Source organism: Gavialis gangeticus, unplaced genomic scaffold (genome assembly GCF_001723915.1).
Source record: "Gavialis gangeticus isolate Ggan-Ray unplaced genomic scaffold, GavGan_comp1, whole genome shotgun sequence".
Taxonomy (NCBI): domain Eukaryota; kingdom Metazoa; phylum Chordata; order Crocodylia; family Gavialidae; genus Gavialis; species Gavialis gangeticus.
In genome coordinates this window covers 10412400-10434589 of record NW_017729016.1, presented here as the reverse complement: position 1 = coordinate 10434589, position 22190 = coordinate 10412400, and the positions used below count along the sequence as shown (strand labels likewise).

At 40.5% G+C, this 22190-nt stretch overlaps 1 protein-coding gene across 2 annotated transcripts in view; it reads left to right on the top strand.

Annotated features, from left to right (window-relative positions):
- SMG1 (SMG1, nonsense mediated mRNA decay associated PI3K related kinase) overlaps positions 1-22190 on the top strand; it is a 98342-nt gene that overhangs the window by 27883 nt on the left and 48269 nt on the right. Inside the window, exons 13-27 of one of the 2 annotated variants that reach the window (XM_019512831.1) lie at positions 207-337; positions 1422-1583; positions 2305-2423; positions 3233-3320; positions 3417-3518; positions 4660-4800; positions 5169-5368; positions 5672-5868; positions 9639-9806; positions 11466-11620; positions 15663-15808; positions 16676-16877; positions 19944-20053; positions 20388-20535; positions 20975-21134. In XM_019512831.1, the coding sequence (XP_019368376.1) occupies positions 207-337; positions 1422-1583; positions 2305-2423; positions 3233-3320; positions 3417-3518; positions 4660-4800; positions 5169-5368; positions 5672-5868; positions 9639-9806; positions 11466-11620; positions 15663-15808; positions 16676-16877; positions 19944-20053; positions 20388-20535; positions 20975-21134 (2229 nt within the window). Of the gene's footprint in view, positions 1-206; positions 338-1421; positions 1584-2304; positions 2424-3232; positions 3321-3416; positions 3519-4656; positions 4801-5168; positions 5369-5671; positions 5869-9638; positions 9807-11465; positions 11621-15662; positions 15809-16675; positions 16878-19943; positions 20054-20387; positions 20536-20974; positions 21135-22190 lie in introns of both variants that reach the window. The other variant, XM_019512830.1, reaches the window with a different exon arrangement.

The window sequence follows — 22190 nt, the reverse complement described above, 5'->3', positions numbered from 1 at the left end:
ATTCACACTTGAAAATGTGTAGGTAGAAAAAAGGTTGAGTCCTAGTAAAAAAAAAAAAAGTACTGACTCCAAGTTCTTAGTATTGTATTTTTTGTTTAAACAGAACTCATGACTTCTTTTCCTTCATAATTCAGATGCATGTAAACATGGCTAATAGCTGTTTCCTTTCTGTAAACTTCTACACTTGCTTGACAATTGTTTTACAGATGTGGGCCCTTTCTCCAACTGTGTTTGCATTACTCAGTAAAAATCTGATGATCGTACATGATGACATAGCAGTGCATTTCCCTGCTGTTCAGTATGCAGTTCTTTATACTTTATATTCGCATTGTTCCAGGTATGACAGTTATTTAATCATGAATGATTAAGTGAGAATTTAAAAATGCTAATATGATTATTTTGGTGAGGTTTCTTATACTATTTAATCCTTATTTTCAGTTATTTCAATTTCAAATATAAAAAATATACAGTATTATTTCCTGCACAGTGTTCTTCTGAAACAAATGAATGGCCATTTGCTAACTAGACCTAGATTTCTTGGTTTGAGCTAGTAATCAGCTATAAAAAAAATAAGCTCTCAGTATTTTTTCTATAATTTCTAGTTCAAGTATTCTATAAATGATGTGGACCAAAAAATTAGGAAAAAAAGAAACTGGTATTTTCTTTTTAAACTCATGTTTAGTTTATTCTTTTAGTTCCACATTGTAGAGCACTTCATTCTGTACATCTTTCTTATAAATCTGGCAGAACATTGTATCCTTAAATGCAACTGCAGAAGTTAAAGGAAATTTTATTGTATTAGGTAAAGTACCCAGAAATACTAAACTTTTAGATTTGTACCATAAGACTCTAAGGTGTGATATAAAAACTCTAGCTTGAAATAAATGTAGGGAGGAACAGATTGCTGATATGCATCTTAATTCTAAGATGGCACAAGAGTGACTATACAAGGAATCACTCATTTTTAAGATATTTTGCATGTATTGTGGTCGAGTCCAGTGTTCTTGGTGGCAAGGAAGAACAGTAGCACTTTTAAGCTGGATAAAATGCACATAAGGCTGCTGCTAGATTCCCCAGTCAGTGTTGCAAACGTATGTCATTGGTTTTTTTCATATCTCTCTATTTAATTTAGAAATTGTATTTTAAGTGCTTCAACAAGATTTGGAGTCGCAGCATGAAACAAATTACAGCATAATTATATTTAACTCCTGCCTGTTTATTTAGTCATTAATGCCACATTGAAATTTATCTGTGGAGATGATGTTTGCCAGCATAGAAAATATTTTATGAAGTTTTACTGTTAGAAAGTCATGTGATTTGTTATATATAAACTAATTTCTGAATATGTCTGGATGTGACGCACACTTTTTTTTCTAGTTTTGAGATGTATTAAAAGGAATTATTTTAATGTTTTCCTTCAGGCACGACCACTTCATATCTAGTAGCCTCAGTTCCTCTTCACCCTCTTTGTTTGATGGAGCGGTAATTAGTACTGTGACGACAGCTACAAAGAAACATTTCTCTATCATACTAAACCTTCTAGGGTTATTGCTTAAGAAAGATAATCTCACTCAAGATACCAGGTAACTACTAGTGATTTCTGATTATTGACTTCACAGGATTTCTCTTTCCACTAGCATTACTGGCTTGAATTTTAGAAGCAAGAAAGTGTCTACAGCTGTGGGTAGATTCACAGTGAGAGAAAACAGTTGTCGCATCTTGGTCATGGCCCAGTTTTGTGGTCATTTCACAGCAGCCCATCCCTTGGTGCTGATTGGCAGAGAGACCTGATCCCTTAGCGCTGATTAGCAGAGAGGCCCCGGGGAGAGGAGGGATGAGGGGGCAGCCGCTATCTTGACTGCTGGCTGCCCTTCTGTGGCCCAGCTCCTTGGCACTGATTTGGCAGAGAGGTGCAAGGGGGCAACTGTCATCTTGGCTGCTGTCCTTTGTGCTGCCCCGCCAACTGGTGCCTTCTCTTTCAGGTGGGCTGTGAAGGTGGGCCTCAGCAAGGACTGCTGGTTCCCACTGGGGAGCCAGCATTTTAATTTTTTTAAGGAATTTTTTTTGGTTGGTTTCCTGGGAAATAATAGTCAATGCTATTTTTTTGTAGAGATCACAGTTTTTCGTGGTTTCTGCAAAAATTATGAAACAGCAATTTAACTAAGTCTCTAGTTATGAGTAACTTCGTTTCAGAATTTGGGCTAAGGTGCCGATGGGCAATTTGAAATAACAATTTAGGATGTAAAAGGAATGAGATGCGTGAGATGAGTATATAGAATTGACTGTTCTTTAACATCTTTTTAGAAAACTACTGATGACTTGGGCTTTGGAAGTGGCTGTTCTGATGAAAAAATCGGAAACATATGCACCATTATTCTCTCTTCCATCTTTCCATAAGTTTTGTAAAGGACTCCTAGCTAACAGTAAGCTCTCACATAATTGCTTTTTCTTATTACTTACCTTTTTATAAGCTGCTGTTTGCCATTTAGTTATGTCCTTTGTAAGCACAACTGATATAGCTAGGGCCACCTCCTGACTTGCATTTTTGATAGTTCTAATAGCAGCTGTGTAACCACTTCCTTGCCTCTTCCCCCTACCCCATAAAGTTGTCTGGTGTTTAGAGAGGAAAACTATTCTTGCATGAAGTAATTGAGGTCCCAGAATTGGTTTATTGATGTTCTCAGTGCTACAACTGATTTTTGGCAGTCCAGGGGCTTTAGAAACCATTTGCCAAATGTTTCCATAATTTGACCTGCTGGATTGTGAAACTAAGTGCAGATCGAGATGTGGGAACACGCATATCCCCTAGTCTAATCCTAGCCTAGGTCTTAACTCCTGACCTTGGGCATTTAGCTTGGTAAGACAGGGATAACACATTTGGTTATTGCATAGAGGGCATATGAGGATTGGCTTGTCGGTGCTATTTTTAAAGTCAGGAAGGACTACATAGCATCAAGGTATCTTTTGTATTTTAAAAAATGTACAAATTATGTTGAATCTGCATGACTAGGATATAGCTTCCTCTTCCATAATCTTGAGCATCCATTAGTGTTAATGAAACACAGGGAGCTAAATCAGAATAAAATATAATACTTAATGTTCTTTGCATTTTTTATATATATATATAGGAGTATATAATAGTCCCTAATAATTTCAGATAACTTGCTATAGTAACGAATGGATTATTTAATTATTGCTAATATAACATTGTTAATTTTTACCCATAATGCAGCCCTTCTCGAGGATGTGAATATTTGTCTTCAAGCATGTAGCAGCCTTCATGCCCTGTCAGCTTCCCTGCCAGATGATCTTTTACAAAGGTATTTACTTTTCCAACGGAGCTGTATGTTTTCTAATATGTTTTTGCTTTACAATTGTTATTATTTGTTGGTTTTTTTTAATTATTTTTGATACAGGTGTGTTGATGTGTGCCGAGTTCAACTAGTTCATAGTGGTGCCCGTGTAAGACAAGCTTTTGGAAGGCTATTGAAGTCAGTTCCTTTGGCTGTGGTGTTGAGGTAAGTTCTATAAATAAAATTGTGTTTAAACATGTTTTAAAATTAATTTAAATTTTAAATTCAAGAAAATACACTATTTCAAATATATTCAAAGGGCTTAACTTCACAGTTGATTATTCTTTAAAAAGTCATAACCCTTTCTACTGGGTCATGGTGTTACAGGAGGAAATTAATTGGTGTGCAGTGACAATTTATGACAAACTAGAGCAAAATTTGAAGTTAATAAGGAGCTTACTAATCTCGGCAATGTACAATATTTCTTGGTCTTTGGGACACTGAAACCTGGCTTTAAAAAAATGCATTTTATATACTCAGTATCAGAAAGCATGCTTATTTTTAACTATTGCATCTTAACATGAATGAATATTGCTGCTTCAGTGTACATATAATGAAATCAGAATTTAATTTGTCAGATTGCTTCCTTAAGATGACAAATTTATGTGCTCCTGGCTTAATGTTTGTTGAGTTGCAGAAGTTTCTCAAGGATAAAAGTGACTAGTAATGTTTAACAACAATTAATACCTCTTCTTAATATTTTGATTACACTGTAGTTCAGTAGAATAGTTCAGTTTACATAGGCAAAAAAATTAAATGAGAAACTGCTTCTAGTATCTGGTAAATCATCCAGCCCACCAGTCTTGAACCTCAGTCTATATTAAGTTGTATTTGTCATCTGTTTTCTTGGAGAATAATACGTCCTTAAAAAAATCATCTAAATGTTGAGAACTGTTCATCAGAGACTATCATGTTTCAGATGTTAAATTAGTTTTTGCACCTCAGGAAATCTTAACTTTTGTGTTCATTAGTTTAACACATTTTGAAGTAATTGGCGTGATTTTATCCACAATACAAATAATGATTAATTGAAAAAGTATAAGTTATAATTTAAGAATTAATTTATAATTAATTATAATTTAAGAATGAGAAAATGTAAATAATTGTCTAGGTCTGTCCCAACCCTGCAGTTGGTCCAACAAAAGATACCATCTACAAAAATCCCTGCCATAAATAATTCAAATAATTTCAATAATTCTTGGTAATAGTCTTCCACCACATGTTACTGAAGCTTAAAAAGTAGATTTGATTTAAGAATAATCAAATATATATGATATTTTAGTTATACACTTTTTTCTGTCAGCAGTAACCACAGCCACACAGAAATACAAGAAATTTCTTTGGCTATAAGAAGTCACATGAGCAAAGCTCCAAGTAACACATTCCATCCGCAGGATTTTTCTGATGTCATCAGTTTTATTTTGTATGGAAGCTCTCACAGGACTGGGTAAGAACTGTTTTTAAAGTTGATAAAAGTATGAACAATACATGCAGTTCATTACTAAATGTAGACCTATATATGTATTGAACAGGTCCATGTATTTGGTTCATGTCAGTTACCTAGAATCCTTCAGTAGTTAGTACAGCTCATCAGCAAACCTAGATCAAAGGGAGTTGCTAATATTAACATTGTTTTGCTGCTTTATTGTTTTGTAGCCCTCTAATTTGTATACGTATATGAATGTGTGCATAAATACAGGGGGCATACTCAATTAGAGTTGTGATTGTAAGAGTAATCATATAGTAGCTAATATATGTTACAGCTGGATATTTGTAGATATGAACTGTTATTTATATCTCAGCATTTCCTTTCAGGAAGGACAATTGGTTAGAAAGACTGTTTTACAGTTGCCAGAGACTAGATAAGCGTGATCAATCCACCATTCCACGCAATCTGTTGAAGGCTGATGCTGTTCTTTGGCAGTGGGCTGTTTGGGAAGCAGCACAGTTTACTGTCCTTTCCAAGTTAAGGACTCCTCTAGGCAGAGCCCAAGACACATTTCAGACAATTGAAGGTAATATAAAGATTTGTTTGATATTTGCTAAGAAATTTTGCAACATTTTTCTAAACAACTTTGTGTCCAAGATCTTAAAATATGATGATTTAATTTTAAAGCAGTTTTTTCATGCATCTGACATGTCCCAGATGTTAAGAATGGCACTGATATGAAATAATACTTCAGGAGGCTCTACATAGTTATATTAATTGCAGTATATCTCAATGATTTTTAGACTCTGAATAGAACTTCTATTTACTGTACCAGGATGTTATGTAACTAATAACCTGAGTCTGGTATGTTCTGATTAATTGTTCATAGGTATCATTAGAAGTCTTGCAGCCCACACATTAAACCCTGATCAAGATGTTAGCCAGTGGACTACAGCAGACAATGATGAGGGACACAGCAGCAACCAGCTTAGGCTTGTTCTCCTTTTACAGTACTTGGAGAACCTGGAGAAACTGATGTACAATGCTTATGAAGGATGTGCTAATGCACTTACATCTCCACCCAAGGTTTGTGTCCTATACAATGCAAACATTACTGCAAGTGTCGCACAAATATAGGCATATTTTAATGAGGTGATGCAATTGCTAATTCTCAACATGCATGAAATTTATAATTCACAGTAATATTAACTATCTGTAGAAATCTAAAGATGATAAGTTTACTCTGGTATAAGCCAGAAAAGAAAAAGCTCAAGGAAGCCCATCTCTTCTTCTGCTTGTTGTGATCTTTTGAAAAAGATCAATTTTGGTCAGACTTGTTTCCCAACATATAGGTTCATGTTCTTATTTTCATAAAGTTTTATATATTGAAGTATTTTTTTGTAAAGAACATGAACTATTCCCACCCATTCTTGTTTTGTCTGTATTTAATGTGACTCATAGTTGCTTAATGGTTCATAGTTTTCAAGGAAAATATCTTGCACCACAGCACAGTATCAGTCAGGTCACAGAGGATTTACAAGTGAATAACTCTTTGGTGTGAATTTAAAGGTACTATGCCCATCTGTATATTAAACTGTTATCAACACTTCTGTTGTAAAATATATGTAGTATGAGGGACTTCAGACTCATTTCTGAGGCATTTGAAACAAATAGATCCGTTTACAATTGAATTTGTGAAGCTTCTAGCCATGGGAATGAATTACCTTAAAAAAACCAAAAAACCCTTGAGGGAACAACTTTACTATTTGCCACTTATATTTAAATTGTAAAAATGACCTAGCTGACATTTGTAAATATTAAGGGATCATAAGTAATTTTCTATAGGAATATGCTTTTTTGCTACCTTGCCTGTTCAATTATATAATTAAAAAAGGGTGGACTAGATGTAAATCAAATCAGTGTAAATCCATGATTTAAATTGCTGGCCAGGTAGGCTTGATTTTAATCATTGTGTCATGGTGCAGGATCCCTGGGGATGGCCATGATGCCCCTAGGGCTCCGTGACCACGTCAGTTATGCCTTGCAGGCGCCTTCTTTTCTTGCCTGCCATGTCTTGTTGGTATAAATAAGAGGGAGGCTGCCCATGAGTTTCTCCAGTCAGTCATGTTGGACCCTGCTAAACCCTGCAAGTTCTTGGACCCCTTGCTGGGTTCTGCTCTAAGTTGGTGCTTCACGGAACACCCCAAGCCTTATGGATTAAATCGATGGCTCCAAAACCTCCCCTTTATCATGCCCCGTGCCTTGCAGGTGGTATATAAATATTGTCTCACTGATAAGGTCTTGTTCTAACTCGGCCTCCTGTTATCACTGGGCCACAGCGACTGTGCACCCCTCTGGCGCTGGGCTCTGCAGCCCCTGCAAATGCACCCCTCTGCTGAGCGTTATACAATCGTGTGCCCCAGTGAGGCCGCCTCCTCCCCTATTAGCCTCTTTCTGGTCCACTGGTATAAAAGACAACAGAAAAATAAGCCCCTGGGCTACAACATAATAATGGAGGCCACATTCTGCCCCTTTAAAGAGATACATTTCTCTCTTATTGTGTTCCTCCTAGCCCCAGGTACCTTTATGAGCTCTGTTAATCTTGCAGGCAGCACCCCGGGCCATCAAACATCTCTAAATAATTATTTCCTGCAAGAGCTCCTTCCCCTGGCGGCTACCAGAGAACTAATCCCCTGCCAGCCCCAGCCCTGGGGCTTATATGTGCCCAGGGCCTGCCTCCTTCCGGTCAGCTGACTGCCTGCAGGTGCTGGCTAATTCCCTTGTTAGCCTGCTTCCCAGCCTGCAGCTGTCAGCTCGTTGGGCTCTCTAGCCAGGCTTTCTGTTCTTAAAGGAGCAAGATAGCTTTAACGCCCTGCGACACATTGTTTTCTACAAAAAGTGTATTCTTGTTGTTTAATATAACCGTAATACATATTATACACAAATGGGAGCTCGATGCAGGTTTCGTTTTTAGAAGGTACACACTATACTATACATAAAGCAGTGATTTTATCTTGATGCTATTTCAGATTAATTTTGCAGCTACATCAGAAAGCTGAATTACGATTTGGTTATTTTTATTTGCCAAAGCTGATTGAAGCAAATACTTGTGAAGTCATTGGGAGGTGAACTGTCTCCAATTTGCTAGATTAAGCATGGATATTTGGGGGATATTTTTGCCACGCTGTATTAGAAGGACATCAAATGAGCGCTGCAGCCATATGTTGTTAGCTTGGGGCTTTCTTCACTTCCTTCTAGATTTCTTCTTGTTTTTGATTTCTTCTCTTATGGCCTGGCAAGCCTGCTGCCATCATAGGCTTTTCCTTGTACCTTACTAATCCCTCGCTAGATCTCAAATCAGTGAACAGGCTATACTCAGAAACGTATCCCTCAAGACTTCTGGAATATTCTGCTCAAAATGTTTCTCTTTTGTTTCTACTGCCCCTCCCTCCTTGCATTTATTTCCAGACTCCTCCTCCTTGTCCAGATTTACTCCACCCCCAACAATCCTCTAATCATTTAACTTCTTGAAACTTTGCACTTTTAGAGAAAGGTAAGGGCTTGACTCTGTGTACACAAACTTGCAGAGAAACAATAGGGCTGATGGTCTGTTCAGGTCTGTTATGTCTCATTGTATACTGCTGTTAACAAGGATGTTATCTCCGGAGACACAAACCCACAGGTTTGAGAACTAAAACTAAGCATCACAGCTATGCTTAATGAGATCTTCTAGACCAGGGATAGGCAACCCCCAGCATGTATACCAGAGTGCCTCTGGGCGGATGGCAGGGAAGGGGTCAGGTCTGTAGTACCGCAGCAAGGATTTGGACCCCTCACGGCTCCCATCCGCCCCTGGCACACCAACATCCCGTGAGGTAAGGTTGCAGGTGTTTTTGGCACTCTGCCCAAAAACATTGCCTACCCCTATTCTAGACCAAGCCCCATTGGGTAGAGTTTCTTTAATCTTTACTAATCTGTAGAGGAGTCTCTGGGAACCCATAAGATTGGGCCCCTAATATAGTCTGTGGCCTGTTGTGACCAATTTATAAAACTTTTCTAAAAAGGTTGTATGAATATATTGTCTCAAATAATATATTATTAGACATTATAATCCATGTTCCATGATGATATCTTTGAGCTTTAACTTACCTTAAATTTAAAACTATCTTTATATAGGATTTGTTCAAAGGCATCTTAACAAAAAACAAACCCGATTAAATAAAAAAAAATTCTGATTTAAATAAAAAACATCTGTTTTTTTCAAATCGTTGATTTTTATCCACCCCATTTAGAAAGTTTTCCATCAGTTTTTGAACAAATGTACCAGATTGATTATAATATTTAGATACCTTATGTACCTTATGTACATTTGTTTTTGAATCCTTGTCATTTTTATTCATGTTCTGATTGTCTGGTATCAGAACTAACAGATTTTTGAAAGCAGAATGAGCATATTCTTCAGGTCAGCAAGCGAGTGGTGTCTAAGAAATGGACCTTCTGTCCCTTCTTCCCCTTCCTTACCTCCCAGACTCTCTCACTAGGGGACTATAACCCTCCAGACAGGTGTTAGAAGGGTGGGTTAGACGGAACAAAAATGGCAGAAACCTGCTGTGAATAGGAAATGTTAATACTGTACAACTTTTTAATAATGGAATTATTGATAGAACTTTGATACAGTAGTGATGGTGTTTTGTTTCTTGTCTTTCTGTATTTAAATGAATTGAACTATTTGGGAATTGAATTGAAGAGGGGGAAACTCTTCCTGTGTTGTAGATCTCATTGCATATTTTAACATTAATTTACACAAAAAGAGTATTTGCAATATAAAACTCAGGATCTTTCTTCCTATTCTAAAGGTTATCAGGACATTCTTTTATACTAACCGGCAGACCTGCCAAGATTGGCTAACTCGTATTAGACTTTCCATTATGCGTGTTGGATTATTGGCTGGCCAACCTGCTGTGACTGTTAGACATGGTTTTGATTTACTCACAGAAATGAAGACCAATAACAGTCTGTCTCAGGTACTGTAACTTTCATACATTTGTAAGCTGTTGAGAGAAATTTTTCACAATTCTTGAGTTTTGTTGTGTTCTAGCATTGTTTTTGAACTCTTCTATTTTGGGGAAGTGATTAGTCGAAAACCTTTTAGAAGTTGGAAATTTTGTTTCATGCATTTAGTCAGAAAATTATGGAAAATAAATGGACACTAAGTTCATATTTGACCAGGAATTCCTACTGTTTAAATGAGAGCCTGTCTAAAACTCATGGAATAGTTTTTAATATCTTTATTAGACCAATCTGTGGTGGAATTTTTTCCTGGTATTGTGAAAATGATTTCTCTCTCTCTCTCTCTCTCTCTCTCTCTTTACCAGCCTCTAGGGCTGGGAAAAGATGTCTAAAAGATTCTCTTTCCTACAAAGGCTAGGTACAGAAGTTTGGGGAGGTTAGATTGTGCTAAAAATGGCCACCTAATTTAACTTAGTTTGCCCAGGTACAAGTGTAATTTCCACTTATATTGATTTAACTAGGGCTGTAAGTGCAAACAGTACAGAAGCTCAGGAAGTTTAACTTGGTTTGAAAATGGTTGACCTGATCCTAGTTGACCTTATTTCAGTGGTAGTCTAATTTAATTTGCGTCCAGGTGAGACCAGTCTAACTGAACTTCTGTACGAGTCCCAACACAGCCCTGTGACTGGGAAAGCCCAGCCACTGGCCCCAGCCCCGGGACTGCACTTTTCTTACCTGCTCCCTTGGCACTGGGCTATTCTTTTTTTTCTTTAAAGACCCCTAGCCCCTTAATCCCACCCACAGGCAAGCAACAACCTCCCCCGCTCAAGCCTGCCAAACCCTGTACCCCACAAGCCAAACTCAGTGCCAGTGTCACTGGTGCTTGCCAGTGCTGGCAGCCAATCAAAGTAAGTTTGGGTGGGTAGGAGAGGGACAAGCAGGATGTGAGGGGGTAGGTTCATCGGGGGCGGGGCATTGTTCATTTGGGGGTAGGAGATGGCGTGGCGGGGGGCAGCTAAAAATAGCCCCTGATCTTCAGGGGGATAGGGGGCATAGAACTGCCAATCCCCCTGATCCTGCCAAACCCTCCCAGGCCCCACCAACCTTCCCACCCCCGCAGACCCTGCTTGCCCTCCCAGATCCCACCAAATCCTCGTGGACCCCCCTGATCCACTTGCCCTCCCATCCTGACTTACCTTGGATCAGGTGGTCATTTTTAACTCAATCCAACCTCCCCCTAACCTTCCCGAATGTTTATATGTACTCGTAGTGGTTGGCAAGGAATATATATAATAGGTAAAAAGCTGAAGGGCGCTCTGATAACTTGACACGGTAACAATTTGAATTACTTAATGGGGAGTGGTGGTTTTTTTTCCTAGATAGGTGCCTGTTAACTATTTGTGATTTTTATCTTTTCATTAACCCCCTCAAAATATTTTTTACCTAAGTACAGTCAATAAGCAAGAAAGGGCTGTCCTTAATAGTCTTGCCAGAGTATGTCATACACAGAACCTGGCTTTGAAAGATCCTAAGGGGAGTGTGGAAACAAAATGGCTTTTCAGAACATTCGGGGTGTGCGTATACATTGTTTTACTTGTTTTAAGCATTGAACAGTGTACATAGCTTTTTACTGCAAACGGTAGCTGTTAAATTAAACTGAAATTTAATTTCAGGGAAATGAATTAGAAGTGACGATTATGATGTTGGTGGAAGCACTATGTGAACTTCATTGTCCGGAAGCTATCCAGGGAATAGCTGTTTGGTGTTCCAATGTACTTGGGAAGAGTCTTGCTTGGATTAATTCTGTAGCCCAGCAAGCAGAAGGAAGGTGAGTTTGCACAATGGTGACATGGTGTGAATGTGGGCTTATTTCCTAATCACATGAGGCTTCACCTTCTTATATTTGATGAAAAAAATTACTGTGTGTATCAAGGTGCTTGGTCTATTTTCTTTTGTTTGAAGAATTGTATTTAATGTGTTTTTGGGCATTGGTTTGCATGTCCTAGAATTTCTTATACATTTACATTGTCAAATAGATATGCAAGGGTGTAGTTCAGTTGTCACAGATTAAGCATCAAGGCTAAATACAGACAGTCAGAAAGCCTGAGGCTGAATTGATTCAGTCTTTGCAGATTTCTCTCACTGCCTAGATTGAACCAATGAGCAAGTGAACTAATGTTCACTTTGCAAACTGGAAAGGAAGCTAAACCCTACCAGTGGTCCATGCCAGTAGCCAGGGGATGCTAGAGCAGACCCCTCACCCTGTTGGCCGCTGCAGAGAGCCTAGTGATTCCCTCCAAACACACCCTATTCTCAGCCTCCAGCCAGCTGAGAAACAGGTATGGAAGAAATCCCCGCCCCCTCCCCTCCACCACACCCCCCCAACCGGGGTTTCCTCGACATGGTGGGAGGGGAGAAGCCGCCAATGGGGTGTTTCTCCCCTGAACAGGGAGCTGGGCAAGTCACATAACCACACCCCATGCTTAGCCCTGGGCAGGCTGAGGAGTGGGTGGAGGGGGAACCCCCCCCTCCATCAAACCACCAGCCAGGGTCTCCGTGGCATGGGGGGGAAGGCCCCAGTAGGGCACTTCTCCATCCCTCTTCCCCTGTCCATGCACCTGGAGGCAGGAGCCAGCTGAGTCTCCTAGCCACACCCCCTTTTTGGCTGGCTGGGGTGGGGGGAGGGAGAAATGCTTCCCCGGCCTGGGTCTGTAACCCATCCAGGCTGTGCCAAGCTGAGAAGGGGGTGGCGTATGTGTAAAGCACCCACTGTGGGCTTTTCCCCTGCCTGAGCTGTAAGCCAGGAGCCAGGCTGAGGAGGGAGTGGGGGGGGCACAACCCCCCCCACCAGCCCTATTTGTGCTGGGCACAGCCTAGCTGGGGGTCTGGAGCAGGGCAAGATAAGGGTGGCATTCCCCCCCACCCCCCAACATTCCCTCTTCAGCCAACCTGCCAGCCAAGGTGGGGTGTGTAGATGGTGGGGAAAACCCACAGCGGGGACTTCACTCCCTCCACCCAAGCTGTGTGCTGTGGGGGAAAAGCCTCTGCGACAGCTGTGGGTGGGGCCCGCCCTACTCTGTTGGAGCAGAGAGCACAGCCCAGGGCTGCACAGCATCCTGGGATGCTGGGGTGGGGGGAGGGTTGTGAATTAACTTGAAGTGGGAGGGGATCTGGGACAGAAGTTCTGTAAACCGATGTGGCCCAAGTCTGAGACTACATCCATCCTGGTTTATCTTAAAGCAGGTTCGACCATTTCGAAAGTGGTTAAGTACACTGAATTTCTGTTCTGTTACAGGTTTTAAACTAGTTCCTGATCACTTAAACTGGTTTATGTGTCACTTCTGTCCCTAGCACAACAGTCCTGTTAGACTTCTGAAAACCTGAAAAGGAAGTTAATAATCTGAAGGGTCACTAGCAACACTATGCCAAAGTTGCTGGCCTTACTTTTAACTCTTCCTGGAAGCACTGATAACTACTGAAAAAGTCTAAGCTGCTTGTTTGACATTCAGAAAGCTGTCCCACATGATATTTTTTTTGTAACAACTTGGATTCTGTCAGTACTTTGCTGTTAGGGGCCCTGAAATTGAAGAGGTCCTGGAATTACAAGCAAGATGCTTTGAGTAGTAATATGCACCTCGATGAGGTGCAAACAACTAAGCGGAAGCTGAGTTCAGTGCCTCAACATTAATGATGAGTGAAAAACGGAGAGCAGGCTGTCCTGCATGAATTAGCAGGCACGCTTAAATGAGCTGGGGCCTTTAATGTTGAAATCAGTGGCATTTGGAAAATGTCAAGTGCAGTGGCGTCCAACTTTCTTGGCGTATATGCCACGAGGAAGATGCAGAACTTATCTTAAATGCCACTCCAATTCCCTTCCTATGCCCAATCTGTTGCTCTACTTTCTGTCCCTTCCCGGTCTGCCTAGACCAGTTGTGATCTAATTTAATTAAATGTCTGCCTGCTTACCTGTTGGCAGCTTACATGGCTTGTATTATAGTGGATAGTTGATATAAAATGGTGGATCAATAAGATGAAGTATAGTTTCATTCCTCCCTTTGTTGTGGAAAATACACATTGAATCTCAGAAAGGAAAAGGTACAGGTTTCCCTTACTTTATGCTGTACATGCATTTGTGGAAAACAGCGCGTAACTCAAATTTGCATAAAGGGAGCCCATTTTACAATGTAACAAATATGGATACGTTCCTAATCCTTGACTGTACTGACCCCCCCAAACCCATTTCTACCACTTTTGCAAGACAGTTTTGGTACTCACCAACAGTGCACACAAGCACAGGGCAGTATCATAATGCGGAAGGCAACTATAGAAACACGTGTTGCAGACCATGAGTGAGGAGCACAGATCCACACAGGAGACTATATTTTGATGCATGTCACTCCCACAGTGCACTGCACAAGGCAGCTGGCTGCAACCTTCCACCATACCAATCACATGAGTGAATTTGCCTTGCATATAATGAATTTTTGGTGTAAAAAGGGTCATCACATAAGTGCAAATTCGCATGTACAGAACCTACATAAAGCAAGGGAAACTTAGATATAAGTTTTAAGTGTAAAAAGACAAAACTTCTAATAGGGAAAAACCTACAGGAAATCGCATGCATTCAGTGTTGCTGTAGAATGTTCTTTTTTTCCTGGTATACAGGGGGGACCATTCTTGGGGACAAATCCAAATTCAGCTATATGTGCCTAAGTTGCACTTTTGTAGTTGTGTAAGTGCAGTTTTTGGGACTCGAACAGCTTTTAGATTCCATATTCACCCGTGCTGGAATAGGATCATCTGGGTATGCATATAACTACTTGAAATAAAACTGTGTTTGAGAACCTTCCCACCTGTGGGCCCAGTAGCTTAGCAGTTAGGGCACTTGCCCAGTGGGTGGAGATCTGGGTTTTGGACCCTTTCACCCAAAGGGAGTTTGTATCTGCATCTCCCTCCCTGTTCAACTCAGGTCTTGGACACTTGAACAGTTTTGCATGTACCTGACCAGTGCTTTTTTGCTTTGGAGCTCTAGTGCAATAATCTCATCCTGCTTAGAAGGCAAGTGCTCAATAAGGGTTGGTATGTGAGTGAAAATATAATCTAACCTTTATAAAAGTGTCCAAAAAATTGCATATATGTGGCTAAGTGCCACGTGGGTGCACTAAGATGAAATAGGGGTGGGGAAGAATGATTAAGAACCAAATTCTTTGTCTGTCACAGGCACTACCTTTACATTTTTCTAAGTTTGGTCTTCATGGAAGTAGTTTCCTGCATTTTCTACCCTTCCTGTTAACATTTCACCACTCTTCTCTGCTGCCAGCAACTTCTTTTGAAGGGCAACATGCCTTTGCATTACACATACTTGATGCTTTCTGAAAAAGGAATTAGATAGAGGTACAGCCATTGCATAGTATCTGGTCACAGGCAAAATGGAGGCAAACTGCACCTGAAGGGATTCTGCATGCTGAGGATTGCACCAGCACCCAAGAATTCCCCACCACAGGTGATGGGCAGAGGGGATGATGATGCAGGATGGCTCCATTGGGGCTCACCCTGCTTTTTCCTTCCCCTGTCTCTTGTGGAAGAGGGAGTAAAAATGAAAATCAAATAAAATACTGCAAATAATATTTTTATAGCTCCTGGTTATTCAAAGGTGGCATGACACTTTTAAAGTCTTGATACTATTGTGCATGTGTGAAATGATCATGTCTCTCAACTGGCAATCAGCCATTTTCCATCTTAAACAATGCGGGTTTTTTTCTAAAGGCATAGTCACTTTGGACTGAAGAAATGTTGTTCATATGCTATACAAAAAGGTAGAAAATCACTGCTGTGAAATAGTAACTAAAACTTTACATCTTAATTTTAAGGTTTGAAAAAGCAACTGTTGAATACCAGGAGCACTTGTGTTCCATGACAGGAGTGGACTGTTGCATTGCAGGCTTTGATAAATCTGTTCTGAAGTTAGCCAACTCAACTAGTGGCAATAATGCCAGCCCAAAGCATTCTTTGAATGGTGAGTAGTATTCATTTCTTTTTCAGATTTTTCACAAGCTATACATAAATGTTAATTTTAAAGTAAATAATGTACTGCTTATATTATAACATTTAAACAGGACTAGTGATTCCTTGCTAATTTACCACATAAATTACCTGGATCTTGCAAACTCTTGTGCAGGTTTTAACTGTCTACACAGTTAATCTTATAGAAATGAATAGCACTTATGCATAGGTAATCAAGTTTATGAACTTTTATAAAAGGTAGACTAATGTTGTAAAATGTACTTGGCATTTTAAATGGTCACGTTGCATTATGAATATTATGGCCTAAGTAGTTCTGTTTATTTTGATACTTCATGGATTAATTTTTGTACTATAGTAAAGAACTCCCAATGTGAGACCTTGTCACAAATATTTAATAGAATACTGAAAACTAAGGTGAGCTTTTTTGTATGCTCCTTTGAGTGCATTATTTGGTATATGTATTAAATTAGCTTATGTGTGTTGACTAAGTATTTTATATCTTTAAATCTCTTCATTAGTTTTACATAATTCAAAACTTCTTAATCTCAAAAAACAAACTTTTTGCCTAAATGGTAATTTCAGATGCCTTAAGTCAGGAGTTTTCAACCTTTTTTTGGTTGGTGTATCCCTGGCAGCTAGTTGAGAAGCAAGGAATCTCCCAGCGGCCGATCGAGTGGTGGGGGGTCTCCTGGTGGCTGGTCCATGAGCAAAACTGGAATTGCCAGCGGCTTCTCCACATTGCTGCCATGTACCCCTTGGGATCTTCCAAAGTACCCCCAGGGGTACGTGGACCCCTGGTTGACAACCCTTGCCTTAAGTAATACTGATTTTTAATATTGACTTTTCTTATTTTTCACAGGTGAAGCTAGAAAAACTGTTCTTACAAAACCAAGCGACTCTTCACCTGAAGTTATAAATTACCTGGGTAACAAAGCATGTGAATGTTACATTTCAATTGCTGATTGGTCTGCAGTACAGGAATGGCAGAATGCAGTCCATGACTTGAAAAAAAGCACAAGCAATATTTCAGTCAATTTAAAAGCAGACTTTAACTACATAAAGTAAGATTTTTATTAATTTATTCAATGGTACATTAGTGAACTTTGAAATTAAACTTCCCCTAAACTAGGGGTGGGCAAAATATGGACTGTGGGCCAGATTCAGCTCATCAGGCAATTTCATTTGGCCTACAGGTGCCCACCAATTAATTGTACCCCACCCAGGCCATGCACCTCACTCCCACCCTCTTGCACAGAAAGGCCCGGCCCAGCCAGCGCACACTGCTTCCAGGCAGGGCTGCGACTGCTACTGCTGAAGCTGCTGGGAGAGTTGCTCAGCTTCCCCAGGCTTCAGTGGCTCCTTCTGTCCCTGCTGTAGCCCTCGCTTTGGGCAGCAGTTAAGGAAGCAGTGGGGAAGGGGTGGGTGCTGCTGGGTGGCAGGAGCACAGAGCCCACACCCGGGGGGGCACCAAGAACACAAAGCTCAGGTGGGCAGGGTGTGGGCATGTGGCGTTTGTCGTGTAAGGAAGGGTGGGGGGTTGTAGGGACTCCACTGCTGCTGGTGGCAGCAGCAGGTGGCAGGCCCTCGGTGCTTATGGCCTGTGCAGGTGCTGCTGCCCGGCAGCATGTGACTTCAGCCAGTTCCAGGAGATGCACATGGCAGCAAGGAGCAGAACCCCTATTATGCAGGGGCTCCATGTGGCACATGTGCAGCTCCTGGCACTTGCATATCACCAGGGGGAAGTTCTGCACAGTGGAGCCAGGAGCCTGGCCCCACTCCCTGCCACTATATACAGCTCACGGGACTATGCGTGGAAGCAAGGGGCAGGGCTTCCCTCCACTTCCAGTTGAGTCCTAGGACCTGCACGTGGCAGCGGGGGGAGGAAGGCAGCCAGCTCCATTGTGCGGGGCTTCCCTTCAGTGGCTCGTGAGTGCCAGGAGCTGCATGTGTGCCGTGGGGAACCCCACATGATAGAGATGGGCCTGCCTGGCCCTGCTTCTTGCCACCATGTGCAGCCTCCAGAACTGTCCAGAGCTGCGTGCTGCCAAGTAGCAGTGCTTGTGTGGGACATAATCACCCCAAGGGCCCACTACTTGCTGCTGCTGTCAGTGGCAGGGGCTGTGCGCCATGGGGGTAGGGAGAGTATGCACTCACCCCACCCTACCTCCTACCCCACAAACTCCACACACCCACACCCTGCTCCCACAACCCCCCCATATATACACATACCCTGCAACATGCCTTCCATGCCCCCACACATACAGCTACACCCCTTCACAAACCCCATACACACACACCCTCACACTACCATACATGCATCCAACCCCAGCCATGCACCTCACCTCCCACACACAATGTACAAGAGTAAGACTATTTTTGAACTATTGTGTAATCGTCTCTATATACATTACGCAAACACAAATCTTGACACGCATATTTTTGTAATAAACTTTAGATACGTTATAGGAAGTGTTTAACTTTTAGTATATAATTTTTTTCTGGTTCCAAGATAGCAACCCCCTCTTTCCCCCCACAAAGGAGTACTTCTGGGGCTGAGGGGAGGGTCTTCCGGTCCCAAGATGGCAACCAGGGGGTGGGGCACCTGTCAAGGTGTGGGGTACCCTTGCAGGCCTCAGTAGCTCACCAAAACTCATTAAGTGGCCCTCTAGCCGAAATAATTGCCCACCCTTGCCCTAAACAGTCATGTCAATGACATCCAATTGCTAAGATACTTTGTGTTTTATGATGCAAAAACTAGTAATGACTTTAGAAGCAAGACTCGTTCTTGATGTGTAGCAGATACATCAGAGAATTCACATCATCCTAAATAATTGTTATAGCTTCGTGATTACTAAACACGCTTTTTTTCGGGAAACACATTTTGAATTGTTGCTTTGGAGGCAAAGATATTAAACTTGTGTCAGTTATTTCACTGGAAGGGGTGAATCCACTTGTATCTTTTTTGTATTCTTTAGAGTAAAATATGTTAATCAGAATTTTTTTTTCTAAAACAAAAGGTGGCAATTTTTTCCCTTTTATACTCTCATCACAAATAGTTTGCTTTGTAATAACAGTTAATGCTTGTCATGTAGTTAATCCCTAATGTTAATCCATGCTTGGTTTAGTTCTGAATGTTTCATTCTTATTCTTTTTAGAGAAGTAGCCCAGATTTTTTCGTGTGTATTTGCAGAGATTTGATCATTTGACTAGGATATGAGGCAGTGTCCTACAGGTGGACTATCAAACTTGCAGCCTTTTCTAGTTACTAGGCACCAAATACATACAGCTTTTTAAAGTATTCAACCCTTGCATAGGATCGACTTTACAAATCAAGCAGAAAGAAGCAGCCCTGTCATTAAAAACAAAAAAATTAATCAGATAAATTGAAACCAGCAATAGGGCTATAAACGCTTTATTAACCAGTGCTTCCCCCGCTTTGTCAGTCCAGATACTCCAGTATAATTCTTCTTGTGCCAGGAGATGGTAAGAGAGCACTTGAACTTTTTGAGTCGTCATATTCCTCTATTTGGGTCAGCAAGCCTCTTACTCTTCTATGACTAATTAGTAGGGTTCTGGAAGAATCTCAAATGCTCACCAGATTTTGTCAACAGGATAGGAGGAAAAAGTTCATATTTTGGCTGCTGATGATGTATGTCTGTGTAAAGTAGGCCCAGCACAAGACTTCAGCACTTACTAGAGCTCCTTGTTGTCATGTGAATCAAATAGCAGGTACTGGCCAAGAAAAATCTTCATGTGAAAGCTTAGACGTATGGCAGTCCAATGGTGAAACTCGCATGGACTTCTGTTGATGAAGATTTTACTCCTTATGCATAAAGAAAAGCTCTTTTTCTTCTTGATTCCCCTGAAAGAATTTCACAGTAACTTGCCAATATTTTTTTTATATTGGAAGAATATTAAGTATGTGGACTAATGATAATTTTTTTATAAACAAAGTTTTTGTTATATTTACATGTTTTTATGTTGATCAATAAGTTTTTTAGTTTTTCTAGAATGGCAAAAAGTGATGTAAGTTTTTCATGACATGATTTTTTAATGTACATTTTAATTTACCAGCTAAGATAAAGTAAGAGTGCTATAAAAATAAAAATGTAAAAATTGAATTGCAGATCTTTAAGCAGCTTTGAATCTGGAGAACTTACAGAATGTACAGAACAGCTAGAATTGCTACCAGGAGAAAACATCAACCTTCTCACTGGAGGATCCAAACAAAAAATAGGTACAAATAACATTTAAAATTAATAATGGGGATATTAATTGCTTAATAAGAGGACATGCATCTAAACTGTGCCTATTAAAAGGCAAAATACTGTCTTAACATTACGGTAGTTCTGATGAAATCTATGAGCCAAGTTCAGAAATAATTGGCAATCAGTTTTGAATGCCATTGAGGCTTTTTTGAATCTAATTTTTGTGTTAATTATTAATACTTATTTTACAAATTTTTTTTTCTCAAGCCTTCTTGTTTTTAAGAATTCATTGTTAAGAATAACATTTGGAACACATTTTTACCTTTTGTAGACTGTATTACATCTTTGTTATGATCTTTGTAGATATGAAGAAGCTCCTTCCTAACATGCTAAGTCCTGATCCGAAAGAACTTCAAAAAGCAATTGAAGTACAGTTATTGAGAAGTTCAGTGTGTCTGGCAACAGCTATAAACCATATTGAACAGGAACAAAAGTGGCAATCTATAACTGAGTAAGTTGAAAGAATATTTAAGTGAATGCAGAGATTATGGGGAAAAGCTGTTTCAACCTATGAACATGACTTTGTTGAAAGCATGCTCTTCTTCATACTTCAAGTATTATGCTTCTGTTTGGATTTTTTTATGAGACTAGTTGCTTTTCCTGTCTTGAGATATAGAATATAAACCTATTTGGAAAGAAAGAGCAACTCTAGATTTCAATTTGGAGATCATCTAATGTTTTTATTCACTTGCTTATTTGGCACTGCACTTGACTTCGAAGTAGAAAGTCATATAATAGAACATACTGTGCATTATAAAGTATTGAAGAGGCTGAACTTGTTGCCTGTTCAAGTTTTTGTCCTAATAAATAACATTATCATGTTAAAGAGATAATGAAAATAAGTAAATAGCAGATTGTATTGCTCTAGTCTCTTAAATATTTTATTTCAGAAATATTATAAAATACCTGAAGCAGACTTCACGAATAGCCATTGGACCTTTAAGACTTTCCACCCTGACTGTATCTCAGTCACTGCCAGTGTTGAGCACCGTGCAGTTATATTGTTCGTCTGCTTTGGAAAATACTGTTTCTAACAGGCTTTCATCAGAGGTATGTGTTGTTGTTTTTTTTTTGTATTTGTGTATGTATGCAGACATTCAGGTTCTTTTTAAAAACAATATTTATAAAATGTAAATGATTTGGGCACTGTCACTGTTTAAATAGTGTTGGAGAGAGAAGTTCTTTGCTCAAACTTGCCTGAGATCACATTGTAATAAAACATCATTTAGTTTTAGTCAGGGTAACTCTGTTAGTGAAGCATAAACATGGTAAAAATATCTGTTTTACTTTTATTTATAAAAAATATATATATTTGCAGAAACATCCAGTTGAACAACAGAAGTTTGACATTGATCCTTTCTAGTGAATCCAGGACTGGGCAAAAAACAGCCTGCAGACCGAATCTGGCCTGCAGAGGGTCTTTGTCTGGCCTGCAGTGGGACCCTTGGTCCTGCCTGGCCCAGGCATCATCCAGCTGTGGCGTGTCCTGCTGCCCCCTGGGTGCGCAGTGGGGCTGGGGCAGCTCCACAGCTGGACTGACTTTCTAGGCAGCCCAGGTGGCAGTGGCTCCTTCTGGCTGCTGCTGGCCCCAGCCCTGTGACACCAGTGCGGACTGCGTGCATAACCCCAACCCAGCCTGCTGACAGGCTCAGGGGGGTGCATGTTGGGGGGATCCCATATACATCCCACCATACCCACAAACCCCACAGCCACATCCTCCTTGAGACAATCACACACCCCACAAACACCGCAGCCACCTACACTCTCCCCCACACCTCCCCCCAATCACCCCAACATACCCATGTGCCCTTGGGGGGGTGCACTTACTGCTATGTGTACACACCTCATACCCACCCACCCACATTTACACCCACACCCTCCCTCATACCCCACATGTAAACACACATACCCATAGCCCCCACAGACTCTGTGCCCACCCACACCTCTCCACACCCCACAATATACAAGAGTAAGACTTCATTTTGAGCTGTTATGCAATCGCCTCTGTATATACACCGTGCAAATGCACACAGATCAGGACAAAAATATATATATTTTTAAATAAAATTAAAATATGATATTGGTAATGTTTGATTTTTAGTATAT